At 48.1% G+C, this 19,999-nt stretch overlaps 1 protein-coding gene across 1 annotated transcript in view; it reads left to right on the forward strand.

Moving 5' to 3' along the window:
• Positions 1–19,999, forward strand: part of HOOK1 (hook microtubule tethering protein 1) — a 905,468-nt gene that overhangs the window by 862,799 nt on the left and 22,670 nt on the right. Inside the window, exon 21 of the mRNA XM_086953035.1 lies at positions 13,858–13,926. Within this exon, the coding sequence (XP_086809161.1) occupies positions 13,858–13,926 (69 nt within the window). The remainder of the gene's footprint in view (positions 1–13,857; positions 13,927–19,999) is intronic.

Here is a 19,999-nt window from a genome sequence, read left to right on the forward strand (position 1 = left end):
TGCACTACTTTTTATCTTGATAAATTGGTTCTCTGTACATGTGCCTCCTACTTCCACGTATGCCAGCTGATCCCCTTGCTGGCCTTTTTTGCCTTACCTCATCCTTCTAAGGAAGACTGGAAACTCCAGCTTCTGGGCGCATAGAGATCTTTGTCATTCTACCTTGACAGCATAAAAGAAATCTGGGTGGATGACCAAGCCTTTGTATAATACGTTGGGACCAAGAAAGGGAAGGCTCTGCAAAAACAGACCTTCTGACGATGGATCATGCTCTACATCAAAATCTGATGTGCACTGGCCAAGACAAACCCCCTGAGTGTTTGCTTTCTCATTCCACCAGAGCTAAGGCTGTGACCACTTAGTTAGGATGCAGAGTACCTGTCATGGACATCTGCCAGCCAGCAATGTGGGCTTCTTTGGACACATTCACTAAGCACTAATGCCTGGACAGTCAGGTCCATCGGGATGGGAACTTCAGATGTTCGGTCCTGCAGGGATTTTGTGCAAGAAACGGTTTTGAAGACCCACCTTCAGGGAGGCATTGGTTGGATGCCTATTCTAAGATAAGGAATCTGCGGCTAAAAGTCTCTATCAGATTAACAATTACTTACTTTCTGTAACACCCTATTTTGTAGAGACTCTAGTTAGCCTAAACCATCACATAGTCTCGTAGATTTAATGAAAATAAGTTAACATGGGACAAATAAATAGCTGCCAATATTAGTTCTGACTCTAGGGATGAGAGGACAGTGAAGGTGCCAAAAAGTAGGGCATAGGGATGGTGTAAAAAAAATTATATCCTAAACTTATTAATTTTTTGCTATCCTAAACTCATAAAAATTTTACCGCCGCAAGGCAGTGGGCGCCATTCACAGTGAACGCAGCTTCAGAGTACTTCTGGCAGCAGGAAGGAGAAGGTAGTCTGGCTCCTCTTACCTCAACCCTCCTGGAGCTTGGCTCTTTCCTGTCGGACCCTGCCGCTTCAGCACACTGGTTGTGATTACCCTCTACAGTTGACTTGTCATGGCGCCACTCTGCTTCTGTTTAGCGGAGGATGGGACAGGTACTCTTCCACTACACCTTGGTGCTCTATTGCTTGGAAAATAACTTTTAGTTGCTGTTTTAAGGCAACCATTTAGCTCTAAATCAAGTCCTGTTTTTTGGTTGCCCCTTTTGTTTAATGCAAGAAGGCTACTTTTTTCCCAGTTTAATTTGGAAGCCAGTCCTGTGACAGTTTCTACTACCTGCTACTGTGCTTTTCTATATAAGACTGTCTCTAATCATAGAAGCTGTGTTGTAAAGCAGTAGCAGTCATAATTGTTTTTTCCCAAAACATTTTCTACAAGGGGGCTGCTGTGTACTTACAGCCCTGGTGTGTTTCAGTGTTGTTCTTTGATAGTTCCTGAAAGGCTTTATCTGAAAGAAACACGTTAGTGATAGATTCCTTACCTTGGAATTACCCCCATGCGTCAGACTGGATCCGGAAAGTTTTCGTCAGCAGTACCTCTGCGAGTTGGTAGGCATCGTCGTGGGGGTCCGTGTACGTCGCTGGCGTCGCAGTTGTCGAGATGACGTCGTTGGAGCTACTTGGATGTGCCCAGGCACGCTGACGCCAGTTCTTTATTTTTCCGCGATAGCAAATGCAGGTTGAGCGGTACCCCCAGTCAATTTTTGACTCAGTTTTTTTGGGACTTTTGTCTCTGTTTTTGAGTCTTTGACTCCTGGTGTGTAGGGATGCCCGGTTTTAAATCTGGCGTGGCTTGTCCCCGCATCATGTCGGTGACGGACCCGCACCGGGAGTGACGAACCCGCACCTGGAGTGTCTCTACTGCCTGGGGTGCGATCACAACTCCGAGTCGTGCCCCGAATGCCGGGTCATGGCTCTGAAATCTTTGCGGGAGCCGTCCCGAATGTTGTTGGAGGCCCGGAAGTCGGCTCCGCGCCGTTCAAGGTCTCGGTGGAGGTCGAGGGACCGGTCGCGGAGCCTCCATCACGATGTTTCGACAAAGTCTTTGCACTCAGAGTCAGGTAAGGCGAAGCACCAAACGTCGAAGAAGCGCCGCTGTTCTTTGCCTTCCCCTAGCCTGTCATGCGACATGGCTGAGGGTGCGGGTGGCGCCGCCCCCGCAGCTCCCGCGGATCCTATGACTCCGGCCCAACTGCAGTGGTTCCTGTCAGGCAAGGGCCGCGTCTTTGGCCTGTCGGGCCCCATCGGCATGCCTTCTGGTCCCATGGGCCTGACTGGGGGTCCTCGCTCTTCTACGTTGTCAGCTCCAGCCCCGACGTTGTCGACGACTCCGCTCGCGACGCCGAGAGACCCCCATGGATCCTAGCCGATGTCGGTTTGCCTAGTACGACCTCCGTCGACGTTGCCGCCGCCGGCTGGCTCCCCGACCGGCTCCGTCCCCGGCTTCCACCCCAACATGGGGGCGGTGCCAGACCAGTGTCGATCGATGCCGATTTCGATGGGGAATTTCTTTCCCTTTCTCCATCCACCTCCATCTTTTCCATCTGCCCGGCAGGTTCTGAAGAAGAGGGACGACTGGGAGGGGTCTGAGGACCCTCTCGCAGCCCAGTGCGAGTTACACCCGGACTAGAAGGAGGATTTGGAGGATGCAGATGACCTGAATTTAGTCCAGAACCTGGCACACTGCTCTCCACCTCGAGCTCCCTACGGTGGCTGTCAGGACTAACCTCCTGACATAAGTGCTTTGGCCAGCATCTTCCTCTAAGGAGCCGCTACTGCCCTTTAATGACGCAGTTTTGGACGTTCTTTTTTGGGCACCTGGTCCAGGCCCAACTCAGAGGCTCCTGTGGATAAGAATGTGGCCTGACGCCATTGCCTGTCCCCGATTGACCCCATTTTGCTCTTCGAACACCCTACCCCCTGAGAGCTTGGTTGTCCAAGCCTCTGCGTTCCCAAGTACATTCCCTTCCGCACCTCCGGACAGGGAATCCAAGAAACTGGAACAAGTTAGGAAAAAAATGTTTACTTCCGCCAATCCAGGCCTGTGGTCTGTGAACACTGCATGCCTCTTGGGCCGCTATTCCCATTCTGTGTGGGACACGGTTGCGCAGGTGTTGCCTCAGTGTCCGGAGGAGGCACGGATGGTGCTCTCCCAAGCTATTGCTGAGGGGTGAGACGCAGCCAAGTTCATGATTCGTTGTGGCCTTGAGACCGCTGACTCGCTGGGCAGGGCAATTTCCACAACACTACGCCGCCACGCCTGGCTGAGGACAACTGACTTTTCTGGGGATGTCCAGAAAACACTGATGGGCATTCCTTTGGATGACACTCGTCTTTTTGGTGACAAGGTGTTTTAAGGACTCTGGGGCTACGGCCAAGTCCTTATGCCTTTCGGCCACGAGCACTCCTTCCGCTTCTGCTTTTTGCTCCTTTCATGAAAGGGGGTCCAAACACGTTCGTTTCAAAGCCAGAGGCATGCGCAGCAACAATCTCAGTGCAGCCCCGGACGTGGGACCCCCAGAGATGGGTCATGGGGCCAGCGGGTAGGTCAGTCCACCACCTCCCCTGCAGCCACTGCCTCCAAAGCTTCCTAGTTGGGTGTTTCAGGCCCACCTAACACCAGTGGGTCGCAGTATTCGCCATCACCTCCCCCACTGGCACACCATCACTTCGGACAGAGGGGTTCTGCAGATAGTCCTGTGGGGCTACTCCCTCCCCTTCAAGACTACCCCTCCAGCCATGCCACCTCAGTTCCACCTCATGTCCGTGGATCACTTGGCACTTCCCCAGCAGGAAGTTGCAGCCGTCTTGGCCAAGGGGGCCATCGAACGCGTTCCGATGCCAGAAGTAGGTTGTGGTTGTTAAACTCCCACTACTTCCTGGTTCCAAAGAAGGACAAGGGCCTTCGTCCTATCTTAGAACTTCGGAACGTCAATCGCTTCCTTCGGAAGGAGAAGTTCAAGATGCTCACACTTGGTCAGGTCTTGTCTGCCCTGGACCGGCAAGACTGGTTGGTGGCGTTGGACTTTCAGGACGCTTATTTTCATATCCCCGTCCAGCCGGCCCATCGGCGTTACCTGCGGTTCACAGTAGGCCACGAGCACTTTCAGTTCACCGTGCTCGGTCTGGATGACCCTACGGCTGCTGGGCCAGATGGCCTCCTGCATCCTGCTGGTACATCACCCAAGGTGGCGGATGTGGGCTCTGCAGTGGGACCTGAAGTTTCAGTGGGCTCAACATCAGGGCAACCTGTCGGACCACTTCCTGATCTCAGAGGTCACTGCAAGAAAGTTGCAGTGGAAGCTCACGGACCGCGATTGGGTCAGTGGCAAATCCTTCTCCCTACCCCAACCAGAGCACGTAGTGGTGATGGATGCGTCCCTCCTGGGATAGGGGGGTCACATGGGAGAGGTGGAGATCAGAGGCCTCTAGTCTCTGGCGGAGTCCCGGCTCCACATCAACCTTCTGGAGCTGCGGGCGATCCGTCTTGCACTGAAGGCATTCCTTCCCTCTGTCTGGGGAAGTGTAGTGCAACCCCCATAAGTATTGCATCAAACAGGGCGGGGTGGGGTCGTGGACCCTTTGTCAGGAGGCTCTGCGCCTCTGGACATGGCTGGAACATCAGGGTATCACCCTGGTGCTTCAACACCTGGCAGGCTCTCTGAACGCCAGGGCGGACGAACTCAGCCACCGGTGCATGATGGATCACATGTGGTGTCTGAACTCGGATGCGCAATGTCATCGGTTCTGCGCGTTAGAATTTCCGAGGCGGCACCTGCTCGGAGACGCTTTTCGTTGCGAGTGGTGTTGCGGTCTATTATATGCTTTTCCGCCTATACCACTTCTGCCCAGAATGCTGAAGAAGATCAGGCGCGACCGGGCCCAAGTCATCGTTGTGGCTCCAGATTGGGCACGAAGGTACTGGCATCCCGAGCTACTCAGTCTGTCAATCGATCCCCCGATTTAACTGCCTCTTCAGGAGGTCCTTCTGTCACAGCAGCAGGGGACGGTCCTCCACCCGAACCTGTCTAGCCTTCACCTCCATGCGTGGAGATGGAGCGGCGGCAGTTGATGCCATTTGACTTGCCTCCTGAAGTCTGTGATGTCATTCTGGCAGCCAGGCCTCCTTCCACAAAAACGATATACACCTGCAGGTGGAACAAATATGTGGCATGGTGCACAGCCCCTCTTTCTGAGGTTCTCCTCTTTCTTCTTTCCCTGGCCCAGCAGGGCTCTCTCTGGGCACAATCAAGGGATATCTTTCAGCTGTTTTGGCCTTCTTGAGGCTTCCTGATCAGCCTTCCCTTTTCAAGTCCCCTGTTGTAAATAGATTCTTTTCTTTATTTTTTTCAATTTAATTTGTATTGCAGATTCACAGGAAGGCATAGACAATCAATCAGTTGTTTCAGGTATACATTATAAATATCACATCTCATAGTCAACAGAAGGATACACGGCCATTTAGCCCACATCCCTTAGGTTGGCGGCGAATCATGAGTGAGCACTGTCGGCTCTGTTGCATATATAAATGTAGGCTTTCAAAGGGCGGTCCTAATATCTTCTTTTTTCCCTTTTTCTTTACTAAACCACCCCCAGCCCCCTAACGAACAAGAACATAAGCTGGTTATCCTCAACACATATATACAAAAGAAAAATATCAGCAATCACATTTCCATCCCCTCCTTTGTCTCTCTGTTGCCAGCAATGTTCGTCTCAGTTCTGAACCAGAGAACACAGATGCCCTACGGAGTTCCACAAATTTAGGATGTCTCGTCTAACTCCTTGTAAAGAGGTCTTAGTTCCCCTGCTCATATTCCCTGCAGGCCGTTCCCCCTCACATCCCCCCATCAAGCCCATGATATTGTCTCCACTTAGACCAGACCCTGCGGAATTTTTTGGGACATCCCCTAGCCTTATAGGTCACCCTCTCGGCCGCCATATACAGGTCCAGCCCTCACCTCCATTTCTTGGATAAGCCGTAGGCGTGACTTGATTGCCACCTCCCGGGGATGCATCAACACCAATTCCCAGTCCAGATCTTCCATCTCACCGACCTCGGCCTCCCAAGTAGCCCTTAGGGTTGCCAAGTCCCCTAGCATGTGGTTAGTTAGTGTTTTATATGTCAGTGAGACCGCTTTTTCCGTTATCTGTTCTTGAAGGAGTCTCCCCTCCAGCGGTGCATACTCTGGGATGTCTGTGAGTGTAATGTGTTGGGCTGGCCAAGCATGTCGTAGTTGGAGGTGCTTGAAATGTTGTGTAGCGTGTAGCCCAAAGTCTGATCTAAGTTTTTGAAAAGATTTTAAGTCCCCCTGGGCTATCACATCCCCTATAGTAGAAATGCCGATGTCGTCCCACCTTTGGAAACCTTGCAGTTTGCGTAGCTCCGCTAACCACTGACAGTGCCACAACGGAGTTTGCCGTGTGGGCCTTTTTTCCCAGCCCATGCGTCTCGTGGCCTTCGTCCAAGCGGCAAGTGTTATGGATGTGGCCGGGAGGAGGGGCGCCCTTCTAAAGGTCCCGTAGAGATAGCACAGTAGGTTTTTTGAAGCTAGCTTCGTCCTTTCCAGAGCATAGGTTGGGTGATCTGCCAGGGCGTGTAACCAGTCATTTATTGGTGTTAAATGTTCTGCCCAATAGTAGGCCTCTAGGTTGGGAAGCGAGATTCCCCCACTATACTGATGTCTTTGAAGCGTGGTCAGAGCCACCCTGGCGTGCTTGCCCAGCCAAAGAAAGGATCTCAGGTCCGCATGTATCCTGTGGAAGACCGTCGCTGGTAACGGATAGTACTCATTTTGCAAAGCATAGAGGAATTTCGGTAGGATGATCATTTTGTACATGGCCGCTCTACCCAGTAGTGTTAAAGGGAGCTGTTGCCATCTGTCCATATCTGCCACCGCGTTGATCATAATCCGTTCCAGGTTCCTATGGAACGAGAGGGTCGCGTTTACGGTGATATAAATCCCGAGGTATTGGAAACCGTCTGTGGTTGTCAGTAGATTTTCCGGCAGCCTCCCCCACTGGCTGTGTCCCCCTGGGTCATAAAGTACGGGCTTATGCCAGTTTATTTGATGTCCTGCTTGTCCACTGTACAGTTCCAGCTCTCTGAAGAGCTCAGGGACTGAGGTTTCTGGCCTAGTTATGTAGAGCAAGACATCGTCTGCGTATAGCGAGATCTTTTCTGTTGCCAAGTTGGCGTCTTTGCTCGCTAAGCCGTGGATGTCTTCGTTTTGTTGAATCCTGGCCGCTAGCACTTCAATGGTGAGCGTAAAGAGCAGAGGGGACAGGGGGCATCCCTGACGAGTGCCCCTCTGAATCTGGAACTCGCGTGAAAGTATCCCGTTCACTCTCACCTTGGCCCTCGGAGCTGAATAGAGAAGCTGTACCCATTTAATAAAGTTTGGCCCGAAACCGAACTTACGGAGCACCGCAAACAGGAAGGGCCAGTGCACCGCGTCAAACGCCTTTTCGGCATCTAGGGCGAGGAACCAATGTGGGTCACTATGCCCCTTCACCTCTTGCAGCCAATTGTGTGTTCTTCTAAGGTTCAGTTTAGTTGCCCTATCTGGTAGAAAGCCTGATTGATCTAGGTGAACCAGATCTGTAATAACTGTTCGTAGGCGGGCCGCCAAGATGGTTGCTAACAGCTTCACCTCCGTGTTTAGTAGGGAAATGGGCCGATAAGAGGCGCAATCTTCTCGTGGTCTGCCCTCTTTATAGATTGGGACGATTGTCGCCTGAGCGAGGTCAGGTGGGAGCTCTCCCTCCTTAAAGGCAGCCGCAAAGAGGCCCCGGAGATGGCAGGTCAGGAAATCCGCTGCGCGTTTAAAGAGCTCCGCTGGGAAGCCATTGGGGCCAGGGGTCTTGTGCGGTCTCAACCTGGCGATGGCGTTCGTGATTTCATCAACCGCTATGTCTGCCTCCAGGTCCTCCATGTTGTCGGAGGGTAGGGCCGGTAGGATCGTGTCGTCTAAATATTGTAAGGCTTCCTCCTGGGTCGCAAGGTCCCGAGCTGCGTAGAACCTTTCATAATGGGTAGCGAAAGCTTCCGCAATCACAACATCGGTGCTAACAGTGGTGTCATCTGTGGTATTTATACTGTCTATCTATCTTGCGGCCCGCTCCTTTTTACTGAGCCACGCTAAGAGTTTTTCTGATTTATCCCCTACATCATATAATCGGTGGAGGGTGGCAAGGAACTGGGTCTTCGCCTCATTCGTTATCAGTTCCCTATATTGTTTCTGGGCATCCATGAGTTTCAGGAGAGTCTCAGTGCTTTTATGGGTCAGATACTCCCTCTCCCAGTTTACGACAGTCTGTTCTAGGGCAGCGACCTCTGCCTGGAGGCTCCGTCTTTCTTCCCCCAGTCTGGATTGTATTCTGTCTCTCAGTGCTGGCTTGAGAGCCTCCCAGAGGGTAACACTGGAGTCTACCGTTCCCTCATTTTCTGCGATATACACCTTGATGTCTACCCGTATACCTCTCATTATGTTCGGATTTTGCAGATCCCAGGCCGCCAGGCGCCAGGAACCCGTGTCTCCAATCCCCTTCCGTCCCATCCCCACATATAATGGCGAGTGATCCAAAATGCCCCTGGCTCTATATTCTGCTGTGGCGTCCGCCCCCAAATACTGGCGGGACATAAAGACATAGTCGAGTCGGGAAAACACCCTGTACCTCCGCTGCTCTCCGTTAGGCGCGGCCGCCATCTTGTCTTCGGCTTGGCGCTTCGAGCGATGCCGGAAAATCCATGTAGAAAGCGCTGCGAACAGAAATTCCTCTCGATTCTTCCCTCTCGGAGGGCACAAGAGTCCCCCGATCAGATTCCAGTATTTGGATGGCGATTTGGGTGTTTTTAAAGTCGGATTTCTGGGTAGCTCGCTGGGAACTCCGGAGCCGCACGTCTTAGCACGCCATGGTGTTGGTCACGCCCCTGTTGTAAATAGATTCTTGAAAGGCATTATTCACATGTTTCCTCCTGTTCCCTTTGTAATGCCTCAGTGGGACTTGAACCTGGTGTTGACCTATCTGATGTGTGCTCCCTTTGAGCCACTTCATAACTGCCCTCTTCGTCTTCTGACTCTAAAGACTGCTTTCCTGGTTGCCATCACCTCTGCCAAAATAGTGAGTGAGCTCCTGGCTCTTTCCTCTAAGCCTCCTTTCCTTTCTGTCCATCCGGACAAGGTTGTTCTGAGTACTCGTCCTTCTTTTCTTCCTAAGGTGGTTACTGCCTTTCACAACGGGCAGTCCATTAACTTGGCCACCTTCTTTCCGCCTCCTCATCCCTTGAAAGAGGAAGAGAGGCTCAACCATCTAAACCCAAAACGTGCGCTCTCCTTTTATCTGGATTGCACAAAACAGTTCCGGTGGACGACCAACTCTTCGTTGGCTATGTGGGCGCTAAGAAGTGGCGAGCATTGCATAAGCGAACCATCTCTCGGTGGGTCATTTTGTGAATTAAAGCCTATTATTCCTTGGCTAAAAAGGGTCCTCCTGTGGGGCTGCAAACCCATTCCACTCGGGCCATAGCAGCTACTACTGCTTTGGGACAGGGAGTCCTTCTGCAGGACATTTGTCAGGCAGCTACGTGGGCCTCGCTGCACACGTTTGCCAGGCATTACTGCCTGGACAGCCAAGTCCATAGAGACGGCTTCTTTGGCCGTTCCGTTCTTCAGGACTTCCTTGTGTGATCTTGGTTCGTAGACCCACCACCGGGGTTGGTATTGCTGGGGTATCTATTCTAAGGTAACAAATCTAACTAACGTGTTTCTTTCAGATGCACAAGTTACTTACCATCGGTAACAATATATCTGTAAGAAACATTTGTTAGTTAGATTCCTTACCGCCCCACCCATCCTCCCCGTTCTGCGAACCGATATCTAGGGTTAAGGTCATTCCTTTCAGGGTACCGGCAATGGGCTCTGAGCCACCGACGCGCAGGGGTACTGCTGACGAAAAATCTTTCCGGATCCAGTCTGAGGCCTGGGGATATTCTAAGGTAAGGAATCTAACTAACTAATGTTTCTTACAGATATATCGTTACCGAAGGTAAGTAACTTGTGCATCAAGGCCTGTTATTCTTTAGCTAAAAAAGAACCTCCGGTGGGGTTGCGCGCCCATTCTACCAAGGCAACAGCAGCTAGTATGGCATTGAGACATGGTGTCCCCCTGCAAGACATCTGTCAGGCAGGCATGTGGACCTCGCTGCACCCTTTTAGTAAGCATTATTGCCTTGACAGTCAAGTCCGGAGAGACAGCTTCTTTGGCCCTTCTCTTCTCTGTGACTTTCTAGTGTGATCTTGGTTCGCAGACACACAACCGGGGTTGGTATTGCTGGGGTATCTATTCTAAGGTAAGGAATCTATCACTAACGTGTTTCTTTCAGATGAACAAGTTACTTACCTTCGGTAATGATATATCTGTGAGAAAGATTAGTTAGTGGTAGATTCCTTACCGCCCTACCCATCCTCCCCTCTCTGCGAGCAGATTTATAGGGTTAAGGTCATTCCTTTCAGGGCCCCAGTTTCAATGCACCAGTGGTAAGTATCTTGCATGGATCTTCGTACCTGGCGCAGAAGTCGTGCACAGAACTGACATCAGCGCATGTGGGCACGTCTAAGTAGCTCCAGTGACATCATCTCGGCGACTACGACGCCAGCAATGTATCCATGAACTGCACAACGACGCCTACCGACTCGCAGGGGTACTGCTGACAAAACCTTTCCGGATCCAGTCTGACGCATGGGGGTAATTTTAAGGTAAGGAATCAACCACTAACTAATGTTTCTTACATATATATCGTTACCGAAGGTAAGTAACTTGTTCTTTAGTTTCTCCTGGTTTCTAAAGGCAAAAGGATGGACTGTATCACCTTCTATAGTCTTTTTAAATGACTTTAGTTGTTTCCTTAAGAACTATAGCCCTTCTTACAAACACCTGCCTTTCAAACATGTAATAAATAGTAGTGTGATAGCACTTTGACTTTCCTCAAACAAGCAAAGAGCTGGATCTAGAAGACTTTCTTGTAACCAGCTTGGACACAAACAGACAAAGCATTGGCTACATTGCCATTATATAAACCACCTTAATATGAACGGAAAAATTCAAATGTTTGTTCAATGACCACAAAAAAATGTGACCATGAGAATTTCTACTATTATATGACGAAACACGGACCTCATTTTGGCTTAAAATGTAGAAGGTTAAACTAGAAAAGTCTCGGCTTCTTCGGGGGTAAAATAAAGCTGCTTGCTGGACCACATTTTGTTTAATTTTGACGACAATTTATTCATTTTTGTCTGTGGAGAAGGTTAATTGTGTTTTCCCAAAAATAGGATATTTCTATACAATCACATTTTTCTTTGCAAATGGCATGATACTAACAGCTCAGCCTTAATCTGCTACAGGCAACTGACATCCAGATCACTTATGAACATTCCATTGAGAACATCACATTCTGGGGTGGAATGAAAGGGGAGGGAAACAGTGATAGGGAGTGGGATATCAAATTTAAATTGCCGGATTCACATCCCCGGGAGGTAGCAATCAAGTCCCGACTGCGACTGATACAGTTCAATGTACTTCATAGAAACTACTATGATAGACAGAGGCTATGTAGAATTGGAAAGGTGGAGGACCCAAGTTGCCTTAGATGCCATCAAGGGGTTGGGGATTTCTACCACACGATTTGGTCCTGCAGTATCGTACAAGCATATTGGACCCAGGTGTTCAAAGAATTGGAGGAGGTCCTAGGAGCCCCGCTACCACAAGATCCCAAGCTAGCACTATTGGGCATGACCAACGAGGTTAATCTAACACGAACCCTTCTTATATTTTTGGTCCTAGCATTGGTAGTGGCAAAAAGGGACATTGCAAAGCACTGGGGGGCGCCGGAACCCCCAGTCCTGGAGGAATGGAGGACAGGGCTTGACCTCTACATGGCAGCCGAAAGGGTAACTTGTAAGGCCAGGGGATGTCCCAAAAAATTCCGCAGAGTTTGGTCTAAGTGGAGACGCTACCATGGGTTGGATGGGGGGCTGTGAGGGTGGGCTCCCCTTGATGGGCATGGTTTGGGCTGCCAGGCTGATTGGGACACTGACGCTGAGAGGGTGTCGCTCATTACTGTACCAATGGGCTATCATGGGATACCCGCGATTCGTGACTCAGAAATATGGCGTGTGTCCCTGGCATGGGCGGGGGGGGAGTGGGTGCGAAAGTGTGATCGCTGCAGTGGTTTTGTACGTATTTTAATTGACGAAAATACCATATGTTTTACGGTTATGGAGGGGGGGGGGTTCAACAAAAGAGAAAATGCAGGGACTTGGAATACCACCTGGATGCCCAGGAATGTATATTCGATATGCCTTATGCGCTCTACCAAAACTTGCCGCCCAACCTCCGGGATGTGGGCTAAATGGCCGTGTACCCGTCTACTGATAGTGAGATGCGCCATTGGCGGCTATTGTCTGAAGTATGTGAGTGTTTGTCACTGACCCACTGTGAACCTGCAATAAAAATAATTAAAATAATAAAAATAAAATTGCCGGATTCTTTAAATGCCATGTTTCTAAGACAGTGAATATACCTACCGAGGCCTACTAATAAATGTCAGGCTGCTTTGGAAACCTATCCTAGGTGTACAATAAAAGTAATGGCCAAAAGCTTTATTGTGAATTGACTAAATTCAGCAGTTTAATTTGGAAACTCTGCTCAACTGCGCCTAATAGCATACCTGACCCCAGTTTATAAGTCCGCAGTCGTGGTTTCGAAAAAAGAGCAGTGGTTAGATAGAATGGAAGTGCACTTTCTGTGGGAAGCATTTAACATAAGGGAAAATAAACGTATCCAAACAGGTCTTCGGGGACTCAGCCTAGGTTCTTCCTAGACAAGACTGGTAAAATCTGCAACCCATCTTGCTTTCGATTTGAGACCAGCAAGCCATGCCAACCTCTGTGGTGAATATCTAGGCGAAATTGCATGTCTCTTGTAGGTCTTCATATCAGACAAGTCTCTTTCAATGAAGCTTGTATTGAGCCTCTCACAACCGTCTCCAGCTTTGCACTGCTTCTAAAAAATGCCATCATGCAGTATTGCACAATGAAGACTGGACGTATTTATGTGAAAAACTCAGTATTCCTCTGCACTTTACACCATACATTTCTACCTACTTATTGTATCAAGACCATTCACCCGAGTTTGAAGCTTCATTCGCATTTCCACATGAATCAACTCGCCTTATTTGAACTGACAGGTAGATAGCAGGGAACATAAGGCGGCGCATGCCAGTTTAGATTTTGCCATGGACTACTACAGACAATTGAACATAATATTCTGCACTGCACTAAACGATGGGTATCATTTGTAATTGTTCCTATTTTTAAAGGTCGGCTGTTTAGGAATGACATCAGTATGTTGGGCTTCATCCGACAAATAAACATTAAAACTTTATTTTGTAATATTGCTATGAGCAGGTCATAGCATTGTTTAAATGCTTTAAATATTTAATCAACTTTCTGTTTTCTACTCAGGAAGTCTGATACATCTGTGTACACAATTATTACCATTTTTAGAGCCACAATAAACCATTTTTTGAAGACATTCAGTCTATTCCAATCGGTACATGGCCTTCGTTTACTAAAGTTTTCATTGGTGCTCGCGCAACGCAAAACATTTCACTGCTGTGGACGCGCTCCTAATTTAAAATGGTAAGTAAATTGATGCAAACTTTTGAGTCGCATTGCATTTTGCAAGCACCTGTGGAAAAATTAAAGAAATTAGTTTTTTTTAAACGTGGCTTCTGTATTTACTTGCAGTAATCTGTAATGCGCGGCAGTACCATCATATTTTGATTTTCACTTAAACCCTTTCAGTAGTAATCTTTTCTTCCTTTCCAGAGTGAATGCGATCAAGCTAAACTGCGTGAATATGAAGAAAAATTAATTGTGACTGCATGGTACAACAAGGTAGTGTTTCTTTATCACTTGTCTTTTTGTTGTGTATTTCGTTGTGCACTGAAAATAAAATAATTTCTGGCTATGCTTGCTCATTTTGGGTACATTTATTAAGACTATCAACAATGTCCCTTCATTATAAAAACAAGCATATCCTATTGTAAGTATGCCACAAAAAAAAAATGCCACCCCTAAACAAGCCAATAATATGTTAATATTTTATTAAAAATAGTCATCACATATACTGTAGAACGGTATGAGTGGTCACTAGCATGCAGTTATACTAAGGACAGCTATAAAAAAGCATTTTATTTTAATGTACTTTACAAGAAAATATGATTCTTTTCTGATGGAAACTTCTAACTGCAGATTCATCCGCTTTGGAATACTCCCCAGGTGTCAGACTAGAGCAGTACCTGTGCGTGCGGGTAGGTGGTGACGTGCAGCTTCACACTAACACTGTTCTGCCCCAGAAATTATGTTTTGTGCCTATATAGGCACCACTGTCAAAAGCTGACATCAATTCCTTTCATTTCGCACAACCAGACATGGACCCGGAGCTACCTTTTTATCTCTTTGAGATAGTTTTTCGACGTACTTTTACCGGTGTGCAGGGGAGAAGTCACCACCCAAGACAACAGGATTTAAACACTGTAAGGACTACCGCAAACAAATGTCTGTGACAGATCCTCATCGGGTTTGCTTGGTATCAAGTCACAAGTTCTAAGGTCTGCAGTTACTGTAAGTCAATGAACCTAAAGGCCATACGAGACAGTATAACACAGCTAAACATCCCCAAACCTCAGAATACTCCATGTTGTGGCCTGTCTATATCCAGTGGTCGGTCTTGGTACCATTCCTAATCTAGAAGTCGCAGGAGATTATTCCAGCTCACTCGTCATTGCGTTCCAACTCTTCGGGTAAGTCGGAAAAAAGGCATAAAGAATCCAATTGAGAATTGGCACTTTCCCACTACTCTCATACTCCTGAGAAGGCACAAGAGTGTCATCATTCCTCTCATTCTTTCTCCCGAAGTCAGTCAACATCGGAGCCCATCCCGCAACTTGTTCCAGCATAACCTGAGTTTTTGGGGCCATCTGCATCACTGAGTCAGGTCAAACAGTTCCTCGTGGTCAAGCTCTGACTCTTTGGATCAATTCCAACTCCCACTGGGCAGCCCTGCCGGATCCGAGTAGCCGAGCAGCCCTCTATCTGGGATACGGCTGGTGGGTTCATCCTCACGCCAGTTGGACACTCTGAACCTATCACTGGGCCTTCTCCAGCACCTGTAATGACTCTGGCTCAACAACCTCCACTGGTTACTGGGATGTCGACATTGATGCCGACTTCATCGACGCCGGAAGACAAGGCCCTCATTTGTGCTCTCTGACACCAAGTGAGTGCCACGACAACCTTGCTTGAGGCCATGCTTGGTTTCTGCCATACCACAGTATTCTGCCTCAGATCCACTTGGTGTTCTTCCTCAGCAAGCATTCCCTGTTCTGGTCAAATTCTGATAATGACTACTGAAGAGGAGAAGAGTCAATGATTCACCTCAATGTTACTTTGGGCTGTGGAGTCCTCTTTGGAACAAAAGCACATTGACATCACTATGCCCAAGGAGTCACTGCTGGCAGTGCCACTGGCTCTGGCCCCTGTCTCAGTGCTCGTTTCGGGATCTTTGCCAACCCTTCCATCAAGTCCTGTTCCAGCGCCAACACCATTGCCATTTCCAATGTCAGCAACTATTCTGCCACCTATTCTAGCCTACCCAGCGTTTCCAGCAAAGGGTACTGATTCAGCACAGTGCCTTCATGTCATGATGTTGTTATTCAGTAATATAGTGATCCCCTCTGGTGCGCTCTCCGGCCCCATAGGACGGTTTGAGGCTCAGTTTGGAGTACCGCCGATGGGTTAGCCCTCTGTACCATCCAACCCCACATGCCTTTAAAAAATCATGCCTCTCCCGCGGAGCCCCTAGTATGTGACCACCTCCAGTGGTGATACCAACACCAGCAGTGATGCTTCTTGCACCTGCTCAGTAAGAGCCTACAAAGACTAAAGCCATCTTAATGAGATCTAGGAGGGAGACCAGAGTGTGGTTGAAGAAGCTAGGTACTGGAACCTCAACTTGGTCCCATGCCACATCAGCAATAGTTGCACTAGACAATATTTTCGGTGTGAATTCAGACCACATCCAAATGCCCAAGGTGGAACCACATGGCAATGATGATAGCAGTGAGGCAGCTAGTTCGCCTCCTTCTGTCTTATCAGATAAGGCTGACTACCTAACATTGCAGAATGCCAGTGGGCTTGATATGTCACCTGGAGATAGAGAGGGGCGTGCTGAGCTCCTAGGGTATTTTGCTTTTCTCTCGGCACACACTTGACATCATCAGAATCTCCCCGTATGGTGGTGGTCAATAGAGGAGAATAAAAGAGAACCTCCCGCAGGGAAAGTCTTTGTACTCATCACTAGCAATAGCCACAGTAGTGACACATGGCCAACCTTGGGTGAGAAGCACATCTGGTGGAGCTGGAGTTCAACCATTACTCTCAAAGAGACCTCTTCCCACCCTTTTCCCTGCACCGTTCCATTAAGGAGAAGGAAAGACTATATGGGCTGGATCTTCATTGAGTAATCTAATAGCATCAACTGGATGAGGGGGATGAGGTCTAACCACCAGCTCTTCATCAGATATGTACATAGTAAAGAAAGAAAAAAGGGGAAGGGGGTCCAGAAGAGGAACTTACTATGGTGGTTTGCGATCTGAATTAAAATGTTTTATGTCCTTGTTACGAAGGAACCGCCAGAGGGAATCCTTGCTCACCCCACCAGAGTAACATTTTCAACTTTTGCACTTGCCATGGGTGTGCCTGTGTTGAGATTTGTTGCATGGCAATATGAACTTCCTTCGCCACATTTGTCTAGCACTATTGCTTGGACTTAGAAATGGGTAGGGATGGCTGTTTCGCTCATTCTATGCTCTGGATTTCATGGATTTCTCTCTTTCAGACCCATCACCAAATAAGAGGTACTGCTAAGGTATCCTTCAAAAGGGGGGGGGGGGCTTCAGGTAGAATCTATCAGAAGAAAAAGTTACTTGGGGCATGCCCCAAGTCAAGACCTTGACATGAAATTGTTCAATATAACCACGGTATACTGGTGCAGTGGTGCTTTTACTAAGTTTTTGGCCATATTTGTTTATGCTTGAGCTCTTCTAACTCCATTTCTCGTTATTATCCCACATTCTTTTGTGTTTTTCCATGTTTTTTATTATGTAAATAAAAATCTTTATTCTCCCATATTATATGATACAGTCTTTACTATATCACTGTGTTAATCTGCTCTACTAATATGTTCTGTAAGGGATCACTGTTCCTTTATAATTCCACGTAAGGACCCAGCAAGACCTGTCCCCAAAGTCCAGCTTGGGACTTCTATTATTAAATTATGGGCAGAGACTACCTATAGAGCATTACCTGCGGGCTCTAAAGGGCTTGTTTTCCTACAGTTGGATAGAAGGGCAGGGGGGGCGATCCAATGAAAACAAGATGGCTCCCACCATGTGAGTCTTGGTGCAGAAGATGCGAAGGATGGAATATGGCAACACAGTGAGACCAGCCTGAAACCATAGAATGCAGCATAGAGTCTGGGGGAGGGCACACATAGCTGCAGGATGCTTAACCTGAATTGCTTTGCCCTTGCAGGCTTCTGTAATATAGAGAGCACTTGGGTGGTATGATGATCAGTGAGGGCAGTGCAGACTGTGGGGCTTTCACAAAGCCCCTTAAGCATAACAATGAGTCAATGCAACCAGTGAAGTAGTGACAACTAGAGGCAGAGTGAAGACACTGTTTGTGAAAAGTGGAGTGGGGGCTTACACAGTCCTTTGTGTTGAGAGCTTTGCAACGTTGCTACTCTTTAACCCCTCCCCTTGAGCTAGGTGGTGGCCCATGTTTTGCCTGAAGTCAGCTCTTAGAGACAATATTTTAGCACGCTCTCTACCCGGTCTTGCTGAATTCTTTGCCTGACCTACCCAAATAAATGGGTGCGATATGCTAATGAGTAAAAGGCCTGTTGTTGACTCTGTGTTCACCCTTGGGGGACAGCTTCTCGAGAGTCAATGATAGAACACCTCTTCCCATCTAACTTAAACTCTCTGTGACAACATACTCCAGATGGCCTCTACAAGGGTTAAGCAACCAAAATCTCCCTATATCAAGGAGCTTCTGAGTACCCAAAAAGATGGCTGAGCGATCTAGCTGTTGGAGGTGGCTGCCAGAAACTGTCTGGCAAGGAGACTGCCTTGGATTAAGTAGAGGCGCAGTTACCAGCGACAGAGACATCTCCTCCTGATCAAAGAATGTAAGGCAAAAATTACCTCTTAAAGACAGGACATCAATAGAGGCATCTCAGAACTGGATCATAATCTCCAAAAGACTGAGGCCTGATTGGATCAAGTCGTCATTTGTTTCTGAACAGGCACATGAATGGATACTCTGGCGGTGAGAAGGACTATGTCTCCCTGGTGGAAAAACAGGAGGATAGCGAAAACACTTCACGGCGAAACAACTTCCTCACAAGGGGCATTAATCTTGAAATTTCCAATGCAGACTCTGAGCAATGTGTTATGACACTTTTTCAACATGTGTAGTGAGGATTTTTTAGATGAACTGGATAGGGCTCCTTCAGTAGAAGAATATACCCTATTAATGGGGATATTCATTGCTCCTTTCCTTCATGATGGAGGGAAAAGCCTATACAATCTGTGATCCGGATGAGGCCCTTAGGTTAATTAGACTGCCAAATGCTTGAGAGGAAATGTATCGGCTTAACAATGAGGTTAGCACTGTAATATCCATAAGAGACTACTGGGTGCAAATGATAATCAGTAGGGCACATAGGAGACAAAGGCGACAGAGGGAGGCACTGGGACCCCACCTTGGTCATCAGCAGAAGATTGATGGATTGCACCTGCTCCTTGACACCTGTTAGTCCCTCTGCAGAACTTTGAAATTTTGAACACCCCCAAAACTATCTGAGATCTATTGACTAATATGTAGAGACAATGTAATAGGGTCAAACACAGAAGTCCCCTGTATGTTTTTGGTTGTAAGATTGTGGCCGTAGCCTCCTGGTGAGCTCTGGCTGGGTCCCCTCTCTGAGTGAGGCAGAAACAGCCCACCCCTGTTTTACAAACATGTATGAACATGATTTTTCAAATGTTTAGAATGCTTAGAAGTTTTATTTTAATATGTGTGTTGCTGTAGCTATGTTATAAAGCAGTACAATACCTCCCTCTCATATACCTTACTTTCATAGCTATGGGGATTGACTTACAGGTTATGTTAAAGGGGAAAATGGATGTCCCCTCAATGTACAGAAAGCCGTCATAGTAGTTGGAGGTCAAACTAGAGCTACATCAGGTGCATATATGATCCTTAAGGGTCTCTCCATACATTTATATAATGTCTAACCTCTTCACGGCATCATTAAATGTACAATTCTTAAATTCTTCAGTAAAGATGCAGGATATGTTGAAATAACTTCATAATAGGATTAAATTGGCCTTCGATCAGTCAATCAAACAATATTTGTAAAGCGCAGCACTGTCACCCTTAGGGTCACTGGGTGCTGAGGATGCCTTGTCACCATCAAAAGGCCAGGGCTTGAGCCTTTTCCTGAAGTCCGCCAGGGAGTGTGTTGTACAGAGGTGGAGGGGTAGGTCGATCCAGGCCTTGGTGACGATGTAGGAGAAGGAGCAGCCCTCTCTGCGGTTGCGATGGATTGACTTGGAGCATTTGGGGGCAGGGCGAGGCCGATGGAGGAGTAATGCTGGAGTCTGGAGAGCTGGTGAGATTTCAGTTGATGGTTGATGTAGGCAGGTCCTTGATCGTGAAGGGCTTTGTGAGTGTGCACAAGGATCTTGAACTGGCATCTCTTCTAAATGGAGAGACAGTGGAGGTTTCTGAGGTGGGGGGGTGATGGGTGACCATTTAGAAGCTCCAGGATGAGTCTGGCTGCTGCGTTATGTATGGTCTAGAGTTCTGGGGAGCTGAGTGGAGTCATCAAAGTAGAGAG

This window comes from Lissotriton vulgaris, chromosome 1_1, assembly GCF_964263255.1.
Source record: "Lissotriton vulgaris chromosome 1_1, aLisVul1.2, whole genome shotgun sequence".
NCBI classification, from domain to species: domain Eukaryota; kingdom Metazoa; phylum Chordata; class Amphibia; order Caudata; family Salamandridae; genus Lissotriton; species Lissotriton vulgaris.